At 39.6% G+C, this 14,927-nt stretch overlaps 1 protein-coding gene and 1 long non-coding RNA gene across 2 annotated transcripts in view; both read right to left on the bottom strand.

Moving 5' to 3' along the window:
• The window catches only part of LOC139953851 (DNA polymerase delta catalytic subunit-like), a 28,610-nt gene extending 19,720 nt beyond the window's left edge, over positions 1-8,890 (bottom strand). Inside the window, exons 1-8 of the mRNA XM_071953431.1 lie at positions 8,761-8,890; positions 6,048-6,258; positions 5,105-5,221; positions 3,433-3,699; positions 2,487-2,661; positions 1,937-2,160; positions 1,332-1,498; positions 367-612 (exon numbers count right to left, since the gene is read on the bottom strand). Coding sequence (XP_071809532.1) covers positions 367-612; positions 1,332-1,498; positions 1,937-2,160; positions 2,487-2,661; positions 3,433-3,699; positions 5,105-5,221; positions 6,048-6,249 — 1,398 coding nt within the window. The 5' untranslated portion in view covers positions 6,250-6,258; positions 8,761-8,890. The remainder of the gene's footprint in view (positions 1-366; positions 613-1,331; positions 1,499-1,936; positions 2,161-2,486; positions 2,662-3,432; positions 3,700-5,104; positions 5,222-6,047; positions 6,259-8,760) is intronic.
• A 1,718-nt stretch (positions 8,891-10,608) lies between these two features.
• LOC139953983 (uncharacterized) lies at positions 10,609-14,815 on the bottom strand. Its single transcript, XR_011788034.1, has 3 exons — positions 14,760-14,815; positions 14,582-14,644; positions 10,609-13,262 (listed from the first exon to the last, which is right to left on the bottom strand). It is a non-coding gene; the product is annotated as an uncharacterized lncRNA (long non-coding RNA).
• Between the last annotated feature and the right edge of the window lie 112 nt (positions 14,816-14,927).

Here is a 14,927-nt window from a genome sequence, read left to right as displayed (position 1 = left end):
TATACATACAAATTTACCCAAACCTTATAGTGTTGCAGCATTGTGTCCTTCTTATCTCAAAAAGGCTTATGGAAATAACCCATTTTGAAATTCGAACTTAGGCTGAGAAATGCCAATGGCCCAAGCTGGAATTTTGAACCCCAGCTGAGAAATGGCAGTGGCCCAAGTTGGGATTCCAACCCAAGCTGAGAAAATGACAATGGCCTAATTTGGGATTCGAACCAACGACGAAAGAAGGAGCTGGAGTTCAAAACCGAGCAAATATCTATAACCAAAGTTGGGATTCGAACCTCAGCAGAGAAATGGCTACGACCAAAGTTAGGATTCAAACCCAGTTGAAAAATAATTTTTTTTTTTAAATCTCACCTGAAGAAGGTCGAACTGAACTCTGCCCTCGATGTTGATAATCTTATTCTCGCGTTTGCCCATCTGCTTGGACTGGAACGTCGACTCCCTGATGCAGCTCCGTGACTCGTGGATGCGCGAGAAGAACGGGAAGGAGGTCACCTTCAGAGCCGCGGCCCGGTTAATGAGGTACGGGAGGTCAAAGTTCTGGATGTTGTAACCGGTCAGGATGTCGGGGTCAACGGCCTTGACAAACTCTGACCACGCCTTAAAAGACAAAAGTAGAAAAGCAAACTTACGTTTTAGTATGTTTAGGACTTTACGCCTCTCTTAATATTTATACATGACGTCATAATTCTTACCCAAAGTGAGGCTATGGCACACGTCTGCCACCACTTGCAGTGGCTGCGTCTTTGACCTCGTTTTGGGTTAGCATTGTGACGTACCTCTTGCATAAATATTAAGAGTGGCGTATAAGGTAATTAGTGTTATTTGCATGGTCCAATGCGCATCTGAATATATGTCAGCCCATCGAAGCTTTGTTCGATGAGATAATATCACAAGGTTGGATGGCCACTTCAAGATGAGGGTTACATTTAAAGCCATTATACATTTTCGGAAACAGAAAAAAAAAAAAGTTCACAGATTTACAAATAACTTACAGGGTTTACAAATTGGGCAGCCATATAGCGTGTTTACCATGGATTTGCATTGTGACATCATTTATTTTCGTGCAGTAAGCACCGGAAGGTTAGCATACCTTTTCATGTGCTTATGGTTAGCACACTATGAAATAGAAATCGCACAGTAAGCAAAAAATCGGCCGCTAAGCAGCGCTATGAAATTGGGCCCGGAGCTTGGGTCCATGACACAGATCACAAGCAAATCGTTGTCTGACATCCATCCGGGTACTGAGTTTCTATTTTTGGTTTTCTGGGAGTCATTAAATGCATTGAAATTAAATGAAGTAGAACCGTCTCTCCTACCTTCAGCATATCTGCCTCCTTGTTGAAGGACAAGACCTGGGATCCTACGATCGGTGCGCAGGTATTAAGAGTGAAGACGTTGCGGATAAACGGGTCCCTCTCACCCTGTCGGATCACCATGTTGGAAATCTGGATAACAGAATCTTTGCTAGCCTCGGGAAAGACACCTGTTTACAACAAAAACAAATAATTTAATAGAATTCGTTCATTCATTCCTCATTAAAGCCACTGGACACTATTGGTAATTGTCAAAGACTAGGCTTCACAGTTGGTGTATCTCAACATATGCATAAAATAACAAACCTGTGAAAATTTGAGCTCAATCGGTCATTGAACTTGCGAGATAATAATGAAAGAAAAAAACACCCTTGCCACATGAAGTTTTGTGCGTTTAGATGGTTGATTTCGAGACCTCAAGTTCTAAACTTGAGGTCTCGAAATAAAATTCGTGGAAAATTACTTCTTTCTCGAAAACTATGGCACTTCAGAGGGAGCCGTTTCTCACAATGTTTTATACCATCAACCTCTCCCCATTACTCGTCACCAAGTAAGGTTTTATGCTAATAATTATTTTGAGTAATTACCAATAGTGTCCACTGCCTTACCTCTACGCCCAGCGCACTCGATATCGAAACTCAAGATTCGATACGGAGCCACCTTCTGCCATTCATCTTCCGCTGGGTAACTGACAAACTGATCAAACGCGATATCCACTTCCATCTGGCATTGAGAGACGGGCGCTGGGGAGGTCTTCTGGGTTCGAACCTGATACTTGGTGGCCGGTATTTTGATCCAGTTACAACCCAGAACATCATTATCGACCATAAACCTAGAAAACATAAAGGTGTTTTAATTACAATAATTGTGGCTTCTTATATGGTGCGCATGTCCGTCACTCAGTGACGCTCCTGGCGCTGTAACATACAGTATTTCCTGCAAGATTTGGGACGTTTTTGAATTTTGAGATCTAATCCCGATAGCACCATGTAATGTTTTTACAAGGTGCTGTGGCGCAATTTGCTGCTGATAGTGCTTACACTAACAGCAACTTTTTTGCTAGCAAAACCAATTCTGTAATATTCCTTTAATATTATTATTATTATTATTACCAAATGTGTCCAGTGTCTTTAAATGATGTCTGGTTGTTGGACTCACCTAATCTCAAAGTCAATGTTACTCTCGTAAGTCTGGTACCCTCTGTGGGTATACAGGTTGGGTACAGTGAAGCCCTCCTCCAGAATGCGCTTAGTCGGTGCAATCAGCTTAGGGTAAGCTAAAGTGATCTTCAGGAATGGGCGCATACCGTTTGGTCCATGGTAACCGTAAATACCTAAACAGAAAGAAGGTATTAGTTTTTGTCTGAAATTGAACAAGTTATTGCCGAAGCCATACATACCAATCTTATCAGAGTACGAGTTTGATGGATTCAGTACTGCACAGCCAAATCAACCATGCTTAGCATGAGGTCATCCAAATCAACCATGCTTAGCATGAGGCCAGGCAAGCCAATCTTATCAGACTGAGTTTGATGGATTCAGCACTGACAGCCAAACCAACCATGCTTAGCATGCGGTCAGACAAATCAACCATGCTTAGCAGTGAGGCCAGGTAAACCAGTCTTATCAGACTCTGAGTTTGATGGATTCAGTACTGCACAGCCAAATCAACCATGCTTAGCATGAGGTCAGCCAAATCAACCATGCTTAGCAAGCCAGGCATACCAATCTTTTCAGACTCTGAGTTTGATGGATTCAGTACTGCACAGCCAAACAAAACAGCTTAGCATGAGGCCAGGCATACCAATCTTAGCAGAGTCTGAGTTTGATGGATCCAGTACTGCACAGCCAAACCAACCATGCTTAGCATAAGACCAGGCATACCAGTCTTATCAGAGTCTGAGTTTGATGGATTCAGTACTGGACAGCCAAACCAACCATGCTTAGCATCATCAGGCCAGCCAAACCAAACATGCTTAGCATGAAGCTAGGTACAATCCACGCATGTTTGGAGTTGATAAAGCCAAGTCCTTCTCCAGTGATCACCAATGGGGCATAAAAATTGTTTCAAAGAAATTAATTTTGTTATTTAAAGTTGTCCTTACTTTCTTTTGTTACGGGTTCCACAGCCAGCACGGCCTGCGAGATGTTATCCTTGTTCGATCTCAAAACACTCAAGACAGCTTTGTTCAGGGCGTCTTGGAACGAGCGACAGTGGGCGGGGTCAAACTTATCCGGTGCCGGGACGTAGAAGTACGGCGAGAATCCATGGATGTGACACATGACGCTGTGGCCTTCTGCTGTGATGCCGAACATACGGATGATTGGTACCGGGCCTTGCGTGGAACCAGGCATGCCTTTGAGCGGGGTACCTGTGAATGGGATGAATCAATGTCAAAATGCTGAGCGTGAAACAAGTGGGCTTTCAGAAGGGTCCAAGTTAATAAAAATAATAATATCAAAGTCTTATATAATAGTGCACGTATCTACCAAACAAGGTACTCAAGGCGCTGAGTATATACAAACTTTCATAAAGATAGGTTGTTGCAGTGATGAATTCCACGACCCAATTATTTAGCAGCTTTTGAGGGTTTACAAGGTGCTACGGTGCAAACAGCAGCCACAGCCAGGAACACCTGGGCAACCCCTTCTCTTTTTGATAAGTGCACTGGATTCTTTTACATGCGTTACACAACACATGGGACCAACGGCTTTATGTCCCATCCGAAGGACGAAGCAATGGTTAAGTGTCTTGCTTAAGGACACAAGTGCACGACTGGGGATTTGAACCCACACTCTGCTGATCAGAAACACCAGAGTTTGAATTCGGTGCTCTTAACCGCTCGGCCACAACACTTCTGAAGATAAACATAAAGCAGGAAACATTCTTGTTTCACTTCAGCATGCGTTGGCCAAGCATCCAACAACTTGAGTCCAAAATGCCCCACAGTTTTGGAAAATTTGGGGAGAATCCTGCAGATGAACTGTACATTCAGCATTTCAGGCCAAATATTACAGGGAGGCAACAAAGGCGATTACCTCCATGCCCTTTTGTCATTGCCTTGATGCCCTTGAAATGCTCCAGTAGAAACTGACAATTTCCCCACAGGGTGACCTTTTACCAAGGAGAAAATGTTGATTTGAAGACATTGGACACTATTGGTAATATTGCCAAAGACCAGTCTTCTCACTTGGTGTATCTCAACATGCATAAAATATCAAACCGGTGAAAATTTGGGAAAAGAAAAAAACACCCTTGTCACACGAAGTTGTGTACTTTCTCATGCTTGATTTTGTGACCTCAAATTCTAAATCTGAGGTTTCTAAATCAAATTTTGTGGATAATTACTTCTTTCTCAAAAACTATGTTACTTCAGAGGGAGCCGTTTCTCACAGTGTATTATACCATCAACAGCCCCCCATTACTCGTTACCAAGTAAGGTTTTATGCTAATAATTATTTTGAGTAATTAGTAGTAGTGTCCACTGCCTTTAAAGAGGGGGAGCCAGTTTTCCTTCACGTAGAGTCAATCACGATCAAAAGAAAAAGCAAATCGCCATTTTTAAATTAGATCCGGTCATTTTTATGAATGAACCGAGTGACACTGTCTAAAACTAATATCAATCAGCCCATAAGATCTCATTCACAAACGAACAGCGCCCTCTAGCGGCAAAAAAAAAAGTTGGCCAGCGGTATCCGAATAACAAAATTTCACTGTTCGCCCAGCACTAGTGTCCACTGCCTTTAAAGAGGGGAGCCAGTCTCGTCAGTTCTTACCTATGTAATGTTCCAAGTCAATCTGTTGAAAGATGATGCTGTCCTCGTTTGGATTTAGCTTTGGCAATTCCGGACGCGGCCATTTTGGATTCCAGAACTTTGACAGCATAGATTGAACTGAGGGGAAAAAAGTTACAAGCTGTAAAACTGTTTGGGGTTAAACAAGGAATAATTTACTCAGATATGCAACTTTCTAATTTTGCAAAAAAGGGGAAATGGCTGATTAAGGCCAAGTCACGCTGCAGTCATAATGAAAACGATAACGATAACAACGCAAAGAGAATGCTTTCTATTGGTTGAAATGCTCCACGCAGAATACGCTCACGCTCATTCAACCAATCGAGAGCGGCATTGCTAACATTCTCGTTGTCGTTCCCGTTATCGAGGCCTGTGCGACCGGAACTTTCACACTTTACTTGTTTTTCAGTTTTCTATGGCACTGTTTTGAAAAAGAAAAATTGAAATCAGCTGATCAGCTGAAAAGTTGACTAGAGCGGGATTTGAACCAACGACTTCAGGATTAACATGCCAGCACTCTATTAACTGAGCTATCTAGCCCTATGTTGGTGGTCTCCCTGTATTGTCAATACCTTAGTTTGGGAGGTGCCAGTAAAAAGCCATACAATGGACCCTTGTCATGAATTATGCTAATTCCTTCATGCGTACATACCCAATTGGTTGGCAAACGCCAGAGTGCTGCACTGAGCAGACGCACAATCGCTTCTGCGTCACGCACCCATTAGCCGTGCACAAAACAGCGCGATATTCCCTCATTTTGCCAACCAAAATGTAAGTGTGCACGCGCTATGTGCAATTTACATATTTCATGGGAAGGGTCTATGGTAAACTGACGTGTAGCCAGGGATCAAACCTCAGTGGTAGATAAAATTGATTGGTCAAACTGTAGGAGGGTTAAATTGAGTTTCTCTTGTTGATATTTTACCTGGTGCCCTGCCCGTTGTGGTACTCTTAAAAGGTGGCATGGACTGTTGTGAACCAGTTGATGAAGCTTGAGACATCTCCGCCTCTACCATCTCAAGAAGGGCCAGTTCCTCCTCGAATGTCGAGGGGTCGTCTTCGAAATCATTCCGTGCTCTTTTGGATTTCGGACCGGCAGAAATGGGTGGCTTTCGTTTGGGATCCATCGTGAGTTTCTGGTCAGGGGAAAGAAAGAATGAATGATAATTTTCTTCTTGGTATTTGTACATGGCGTAAGCTTTCAGTCTATCTGTCTATAATGGTAATAAATATTTGTTTTAACTTTTACTGATTAGTGATTTGCTGAAATGTCATCATATTCATATTCAACAAAATTGGGATAACTTTCAGTATGGCGCCACCACTTGTTCACTCATTTTTACTGAAAAGGGATATCTAAATTGAGGTTAGACCCAGTGACTGGGGCGCTGTACTCCTTTTAAACAATTTTTGACTTCATCTGTCATACTAGCGCCCCAGGGAACGGCACAGAATTTTAACGAATACCCTGTTTTTCGCGACACCCAGCCACAAAAAATGCCTCAAAATGACAAAAAGACCAAAAAAACTAGCTCAAAAATCGCCTACTCTATTCTCGATACGTCTAGGATGTAACATCAGGCATTTAATTGTACTCACGATCATTTTTTAAACTCCAAATCGATGATTTTTAACTCCGCATCGTGGAGCAATTGACAAGTCTGCGATTTTCGGATGTGTATGGTAACGAAACATGGCGTCGCGGTGTATAGATCAGGTGGTAGTCGCATCATGTGTCTTCGGTTTGCTGGTGACGCGTTGTGGGTGGATGTCCATCAACGGCTGTTTAATGCTACACTTGTTACAGGCGTTGCAGCGAATGCTATACATTGTACACTGGGATGGGTACAGGCGCTGCAGCTAGCGAGTGCCCAGGTGCGTTCAATCATGGGCAACGTAACTTACACGGTGCCGGGTTGTTGGAAAATTATCAGAAAGGGGGTGAAAGGTTCTCAGAAAGGGAATATTGTCTGAAAGAGGGAATGAAGTCTGTCTGGTCTGGATTTTCTGGTCATCGCCCCCCCCAAAAAAAAAAAAAAAAAAAAAAAACGAAAAAAAAGGGGGAAAAAGATGATAAATAAATAAAAACCGCTGCACTTCATCTAGGCCTAACGATTTTCGTGCGTGGTTAAATTGAGGGGGGGGTTGTACCGTTCCAGCAAATCCTGATATGTATCTGTATTGAACGCCATTTTTTTCTACAGTGACACTGGCAGCACTAAACATTATAAGAAGCAATTTAACCATGCACAAAAATCGTAGGCTAGATGAAGTACAGCGGTTTTTATTTATTTATCATCTTTTCCCCCTTTTTTTTTGTTTTTTTTTTTTTTTTTTTTTTTTTGGGGGGGGGGGGCAATGACCAGAAAAATCCAGACCAGCAGACTTCATCCCCTCTTTCAGACAATATTCCCTTTCTGAGAACCTTTCACCCCCTTTCTGATAATTTTCCAACAACCCGGCACCGTGTAAGTTACGTTGCCCATGATTGAACGCACGTGGGCACTCGCTAGCTGCAGCGCCTGTACCCATCCCAGTGTACAATGTATAGCATTCGCTGTAACGCCTGTAACAAGTGTAGCATTAAACAGCCGTTGATGGACATCCACCCACAACGCGCCACAAGCAAACCGAAGACACGTGATGCGACTACCACCTGATCTATACACCGCGACGCCATGTTTCGTTACCATACACATCCGAAAATCGCAGACTTGTCAATCGCTCCACAATGCGGAGTTAAAAATCATCGATTTGGAGTTTAAAAAATGATCGTGAGTACAATTAAATGCCTGATGTTACATCCTAGACGTATCGAGAATAGAGTAGGCGATTTTTGAGCTAGTTTTTTTTGGTCTTTTTGTCATTTTGAGGCATTTTTTGTGGCTGGGTGTCGCGAAAAACAGGGTATTCGTTAAAATTCTGTGCCGTTCCCTGGGGCGCTAGTACGACAGATGAAGTCAAAAATTGTTTAAAAGGAGTACAGCGCCCCAGTCACTGGGTCTAAATTGAGGTATATCATATCAAATGAAAAAGTGGTGGCGCACACCCATCCACAGCAACTTCTTGAAATATAGGCTGATCTTGCTTGTCCTGGATCAGGCGGGCAGAAAAGTGTGACCATATCACCATCCGATCCTGGCACCATTTTTCCATTCGTTATTTGAAATAATTTTGTATCAAACACTAACAAAAATAACATGTATGCCATGGCCTCCGTTGCCCCTAGTCCTTGCGACCTTGGCCTTGGTGCCCCTTCAATTCAAGACAAAAGTTTCCCATCCATTCCATTGACTTTAATTTTTAAAGATTGAACAAAATTTTACGACCTCGCCACCAACCAACCAATGACCAATTTGAGTGAATTTCTGGCCATTTTTATAAATAAGGACTATGAGTTAATTTAGGCCGGAAAAATTGGTGGCGAGGTGCAGAAAATCATCCTCCCTTATGTATCTCTAGTGTAGCAGTAGTACTGCAGTAGTAACAAACTCAATTGAGTTTACCACCACATGTCATGCGTGTCAACAGCATCACATGTCACGTCAAAACATCCACTGTTTGACTGTCCGCAAACTGGGCACAACACCAAAACCTCCGATTTTACTCTTGTGTAAATAATAATCATTCATATTTACCGTTTATTCAAAAGCCAGAACAGCTGTCGACAACAATCCTTCTAACTAATTTGTTTTATGACAACAAATAGCATGATTTTTTATCCAAATTAAGAGAGCTTACTTCTCGTACGAAGAAGTTCCCGCAACTTCCTTCGAAAATGGCGCGATTGTTTGCTCTGACGAGGCACTTCGTTACAAACGTTGTGATTGGTCCTTACTTTGCAACGAAGTTATTCTATCCAATAAGACTTGCCGTTGTATCAGAAGAACTACAAGATTTGAGGTAGGTTGGCCTGCGTCGACGAGCACGTTTATTTCTGATAATTATTATTTATGAAAAAACACAATATTGTAAATTTTCTATTTAAAAAAAATACTGTTCATCTGCAATCCTGCTGGTGTTAGTCAAACTAACGACACTGAATAATGTGGTCCTACGTGCGCATGTGGAGACAAATACTAATTTAAAGCACACATAAATTCTTCAATTACCCCTGTTTATGTATGGGTTCGACCACAGACTACGGTGACCAATTGAAGTAAATACATGGCTTCAAGGGAGTGGTTGGGGCAGGGCAAGTTTGATCCATATCCGAGCAGGGGTGGGGAATTTTAATGTCACGTAACCCTTTACGTCTTTTTATTGCGGTTTAACACGACAAAGTGAACATAATTATAACGAACACAATAGAGCTCAAGGGTTATTTATTCACATTGATTTACAAGCAAAGCTGGTTAAAAATGCCCCCCCCCCCCCGCCTCAGCGCGAGAATGGTTGACAAAGTTGACAATGACAATAATGTTTACAGAAAAAGTATAAGCTGAGTACAGTACTGGTTTAAAATGTCGTCTACCTTTTATAAATAATTATGTAGTATTATACAATATCATACAAAATCAATTGTAACCATTATGAGATCAAAGTATAATGTTTAGATAAATTACAAAAATATACCTGATATTAACTTCTCTTGACTATTTGATTTAATTACCCAAACGAGAGAGGGCGCACGCACTGCTACTGGTTTTTGACCAGGGCCCAATTTCATAAAGCTTTATGAAATTGTAAGCTTATTTTTTTGTGCTTACTGTAGCAAAAAAATGTGTGTAGCATAAATTGTATTTCACCTTGATTTCTCAAGTAATTAGCAGTACATTTATTGGCACGTATGGACATTTTACCATGGTATTGCTTTGCTACGTCACTCGTGTGCCACATTAATTAAGCAAACATTTACCCTTGCTTATGGTAAACAGCTTTTTGAAATAGAAACTCCGATACGGGACGCTCCGTAAGCACAAAATGGCTGCTTACATAATCTATGCCCATTATCAAAGAGCTGCTTGTAGGCAGAAAGTATTGCTTAACATTGTCTGCTAAGCACAAACCCAGTATTTTTTTTTTTACATGTGACATCGCATGTTTGGTTGGTAACCTTATTGGTGTGGCTGGTGGTAAGCATAATTTTGTTGTGCTACTGCTAAGCTAGCAGTGGGCCCAGTGCTTACAAAACTCGACATGCAATTCTAAGGGTTGACAAATTGGTTCATGCAGTATACAATGATACGTGTGTTTGTGTATACAAGTTTCTCCCACCCAACAATAAAGCTTAATTATATATCTCTACTCCCAACGCGGATACTCGTAATTTTGTGCAAATCTCGCGCGTATGAAATCGAGAAATCAATAAGACAAATGAATCTTCTTTTTCATCATGTTTAAACACAATTATTTAAAGTAACAAAATATACCGTATATAGTATTTTGTTACACTGAAAACATCACTTAGTCAATTGTCTAAAAAAAATTAGTCATTTACATGGTTTAATTTGACTAATCTTTAATAGGTCACTCAATCAAAAGATTAGTCAATACACACTGAAATGACAAATTATAGTTTGTCTTTGAAAATGGTTTAAAATGACTAATTGATCTGGAGATTGGTAATACACGAAATTAAATTAGTCATCCAAGAAAATTAATTAGTCATGCAGCACAACTATTTAGTCTTTCAATTAGTCTGACAATACCAATAATTAGTCTTTTACACACTTCTCTTCTGTTATAATTAGTCACTGTAAATTTATTGCAAATCCAACACAACTCCAACTGAAGCAACTTTGTTAACCATCAGTTCCTTTGAGAACAATCTGCTGAATAACTACTGAATCTCAAAAATTGTTTAACATTATTAAACAAACTTCAATAGATTTTTTTTTCCCAACTTGCAAAGTTAAAAAGTTGTTTTAACAACCCATTAGTCCGACCTAGAGTACACACCGTGATGACCGGACTTTAATAAAGCGGTATTTAAGGTCAAATTCAGTGATGTACCAATTTTTCAATCGACAGTAAAACGATTATGAAAGTAAACAAGTTATTACAAGTCTCTAATTTTACCTGAAAACCTGTAATTTTGTAAGCCCTTTCAGTGCAAAATTTTGAACACAACTTCATTCGCTGCCAACAATAACTTTAAGAGGTATATTCCATAGAGGAATTTTATTGTTAAAAAGTTTAATTTAACACAGTTTAGACACAATATTATGGAAATTTAGTATACAGAACTGGAATTATATTGGAATTACATGCACATTGCACACGTTTTGGGGGTGCTAACAAATTTTGCACTGAAAGCGTATCAAATAAAGTTAAAACTTACACAGTTTAATAATGTAAGATTGGCCCTGATGATTTTGTCTTTCTTTCACAAGTGGACTTTGACTACTGAAAAATAATTGTACTGTTTTATATATGGTTAAAGATTTGCACAAAACTTGCATGGTATAAAGATGGTCATGGTAGAAAACTTCCCTTGAAATAGTTTTGCTTGAAATGGCATAGTTTTTAGGAAATGAGTAAAACAATAGTATTTACAGTAGGGTCATATCTTTGGATTCCGTGACCATTTTTTTGCTACCTTTTTTTCTCGATGGATTTGACTTCAGGAACCATCTAAAAGAAAAATAAGCCCCTATGAACCTCTGAAATGTGACAGGAACTATTTTTATATTGCGCAATATTCAAAATGGCCGCCGACGCCATCATGAAAAACATAACTTGTAATAGATCTGGCACCATATGAGCTAGACAGACAAAATATATGTCCTTTTCAACTATATCTGGCATGCCAAATACACTGGAATGGTAATTGTAAGGTTTGGGGACCATCTTGACCTCTAAATCCAAGATGGCCGACATCTCCAACTTGAAAAATATACTAGCGATATGGAACCAGACGGGGAAAAAGTGTATATTCCCACTATTTCTGCCATTACAAAATCCACTGGAATGGTAATTGTAGAGTTAGGGATCATCGTGGTCACAAAATCCAAGATGGCCGCCTCCGCCATCTTGAAAATTATGAAATGTGACAGCTCTGGCACAAGATAAACTAACAGAGAACAATCAGGGTTTCATTTTTAACATATGAAAAATCAATTATGGTTTTTGTTTTGTTTATAGGGATAATATTTAATAAGATTATTATCTAAAAACATCATTGGCCATCCTGAGTGATGAAAACCTATTCATGCCTCTATTATATTATTTGATAGTTAAAGTCTATGTCTGTCTAGGTCATCTGGTGCCAGAGCTAATATGGAAGTTATGTTTCAAGATGGCGAAGGAGGCCATCTTGGATTTAGAGGTCAAGATGGTCCCCAAACTTTACAATTTCCATTCCAGTGTATTAAGCATGTCAGAAATAGTGGAAAATTACATCTCTTTTGTCCGTCTAGGTCATATGGTGCCAGAGCTATTACATTGTATGTTTTTTCAAGATGGCGACGGCGGCCATCTTGGATTTAGAGGTCAAGATGGTCCCAAAACTTTACAATTACCATTCCAGTGTATTTGGCATGCCAGAAATAGTGGAAAAGGACATCTCATTTGTCCGTCTAGGTCATCTGGGGCCAGAGCTATTACAATTTATGTTTTTCAAGATGGCGTCGGTGGCCATTTTGAATACTGCGCAATAAAAAAAGTTCCTATTACATTTCAGAGGCTCATAGGACCTTATTTTCTTTTTAAATGGTTCCTGAAGTCAAATCCATCGAGAAAAAAGGTAGCAAATAAATGGTCACGGAATCCAAATATATGACCCTGCAGGATAAATTCTGATGTTTGAAAATAAGTTTAAAACACATAAGTCTTATTGAGCTTTCACATGTTTGTTATTTTATGTGCATGTTGGGTCATATCAAGTTTGTTTTTACATTTTCTTGGAAAGTGACCTTTTCTAAGTTAAACGTGCCAGTAGGCTTAAAACTGACTTATGAATACCAGTCTGGTCGTCAATCTTAAGAACACCATATTGATAAAAAGCAATTGTCTTCACTAGTTCTGGGATGTACTGCATGTGAAATACAAAAAACGAGGAAATGTAGCACGCGACTGCTGTTGTTACATCATCAACAACAGAAACTACCTCGCCTTCTGCAACTCCTTTAAACTCTGTAGACACATGTGCCGATTGTTCATCCATTTCGATGTACACAGGATGTGTGGTGTCTTCATCCTTTAATAAATAAAAGTAAAAAGTAAAGTTACTCAATATTGCTGTAAGCAACCAGATGTCTTATTCATACTTCAAGTACTAAATGGACAAAACTTAATTTATGCTACAATACAGCACATCAGTGCTTTGGGAAGCAATTTTGCAACTTTTTTTCTACAATTTGAGACCACTGCATGACATCACATAACACTATTAGTTATTATACAAGCATGTCAACATGGGATGCAGATTTTTTTGGGGGTGCATATTCCACGAGTTCGTGGGTGATCACCCCCCCCCTTTTAAAGAAATAAACCATAAATAGACAAGTTTTCCACAAAATTGTGCAAATTTGGATCAGAATTAAATGCTCTAATCAAAAATCCTTAAAATAAGTAAAAAAATAACTATGATCTTTGACACAATACCTTGACCTTTGACCAAGATTTAAAAAAAACATCATTCCAGAAATTTCATGAAAAAAACTCTGCTTGATAGAGCAGATTACCACGTACAAAAACCATTAAAATTTATTTGGGGTCATAAAATGAAGGTTCTGTGGTGGTTTTGCCAGAAAGGAGGTGGGGTGCATGCAAGTAGTATTCAGTTGACATACATTACCGCTTACACTAGAATTAAAAAAAAACACTTGATCCGTGTTTTGTGTACAAAACATATGGACACGCGTCTAGGAATCAGACGTCTGGTTCCCAGATGCGTGTCCATATGTTTTTGTACGCAAAGCACGGATCAAGTGTTTTTTAATTTTAGGACAAATGTGTGTAGATAATTCTCCACGTTTGTCCTGGGAAAAAAAAATATGCGCACGCTCGTCATGTGTCGTGACTTCGCGATGCGTTCGACAGAGTTCGGGGACAATCAGTATTTGTAGTGTAGTGGTAAAACAGAGTATTTGGGGACTGAATAACGGTAGGAATTTATAACTTTTAACATTTTTTGAGATTGCGGAGTGGGTTCTCTGGTCGCCCCCCTTGGACATTGAGATATCAAAGGACACATGCGAGATTAAAATAAAAATAAAGAGAGATTTTTGATTCCAAAATTCATTGAACAACGGTTGAACCATCATTTAAGCGTGAGAGATATAAACCTATGAGGTTACGGGAGACAATAGCCAGACGAAACCGAAATAGTTCTAGGAGTAGTGTAGCTACTCTCGTACACTAGTAGTGGCTAAATCTTTTGTGCAACTTACATAGTATTAATGATTGGGTTCGAAACGTCCTGCTTCGGGTATTCATGCAGAAATTTAATTTTGCCATCAATAAATATAAAATGTGAAAAACTGTTGACTATGTCTGTGTAGGCAGTGAACTTACTTTGTCGAGTCCATGGTGAAAGTTGTATGGGATGTATGTAGGCCTGTGTACATGCACGTCAACCTGAAATACAAAACAAAGGTTTCTTAATTAAAATCCTTAAAGTGTTTGGGTACTTTTTGTTCGACCAAAAACGCAATGTCCACAGATTTACATTTAAAATAAAAATTAAACTTACACAGTTTTAAGATAATGGTGGTAGAAAGCTTCCCTTAAAATACTTGCTGTGGTGCTGTAGTTTTTGAGAAATGAGGAAAACAATGTCACAAAAATAACTTCGCCTCAGGATACAAACATTATTTTAGCATGTACAACGTATGTACCAGTACATAGCAGTACTGGTATT

This window comes from Asterias amurensis, chromosome 22, assembly GCF_032118995.1.
Source record: "Asterias amurensis chromosome 22, ASM3211899v1".
NCBI lineage: Eukaryota > Metazoa > Echinodermata > Asteroidea > Forcipulatida > Asteriidae > Asterias > Asterias amurensis.
The sequence above is the reverse complement of the archived record's forward strand: the minus strand, read 5'-3'. Positions and strand labels throughout refer to the sequence as shown.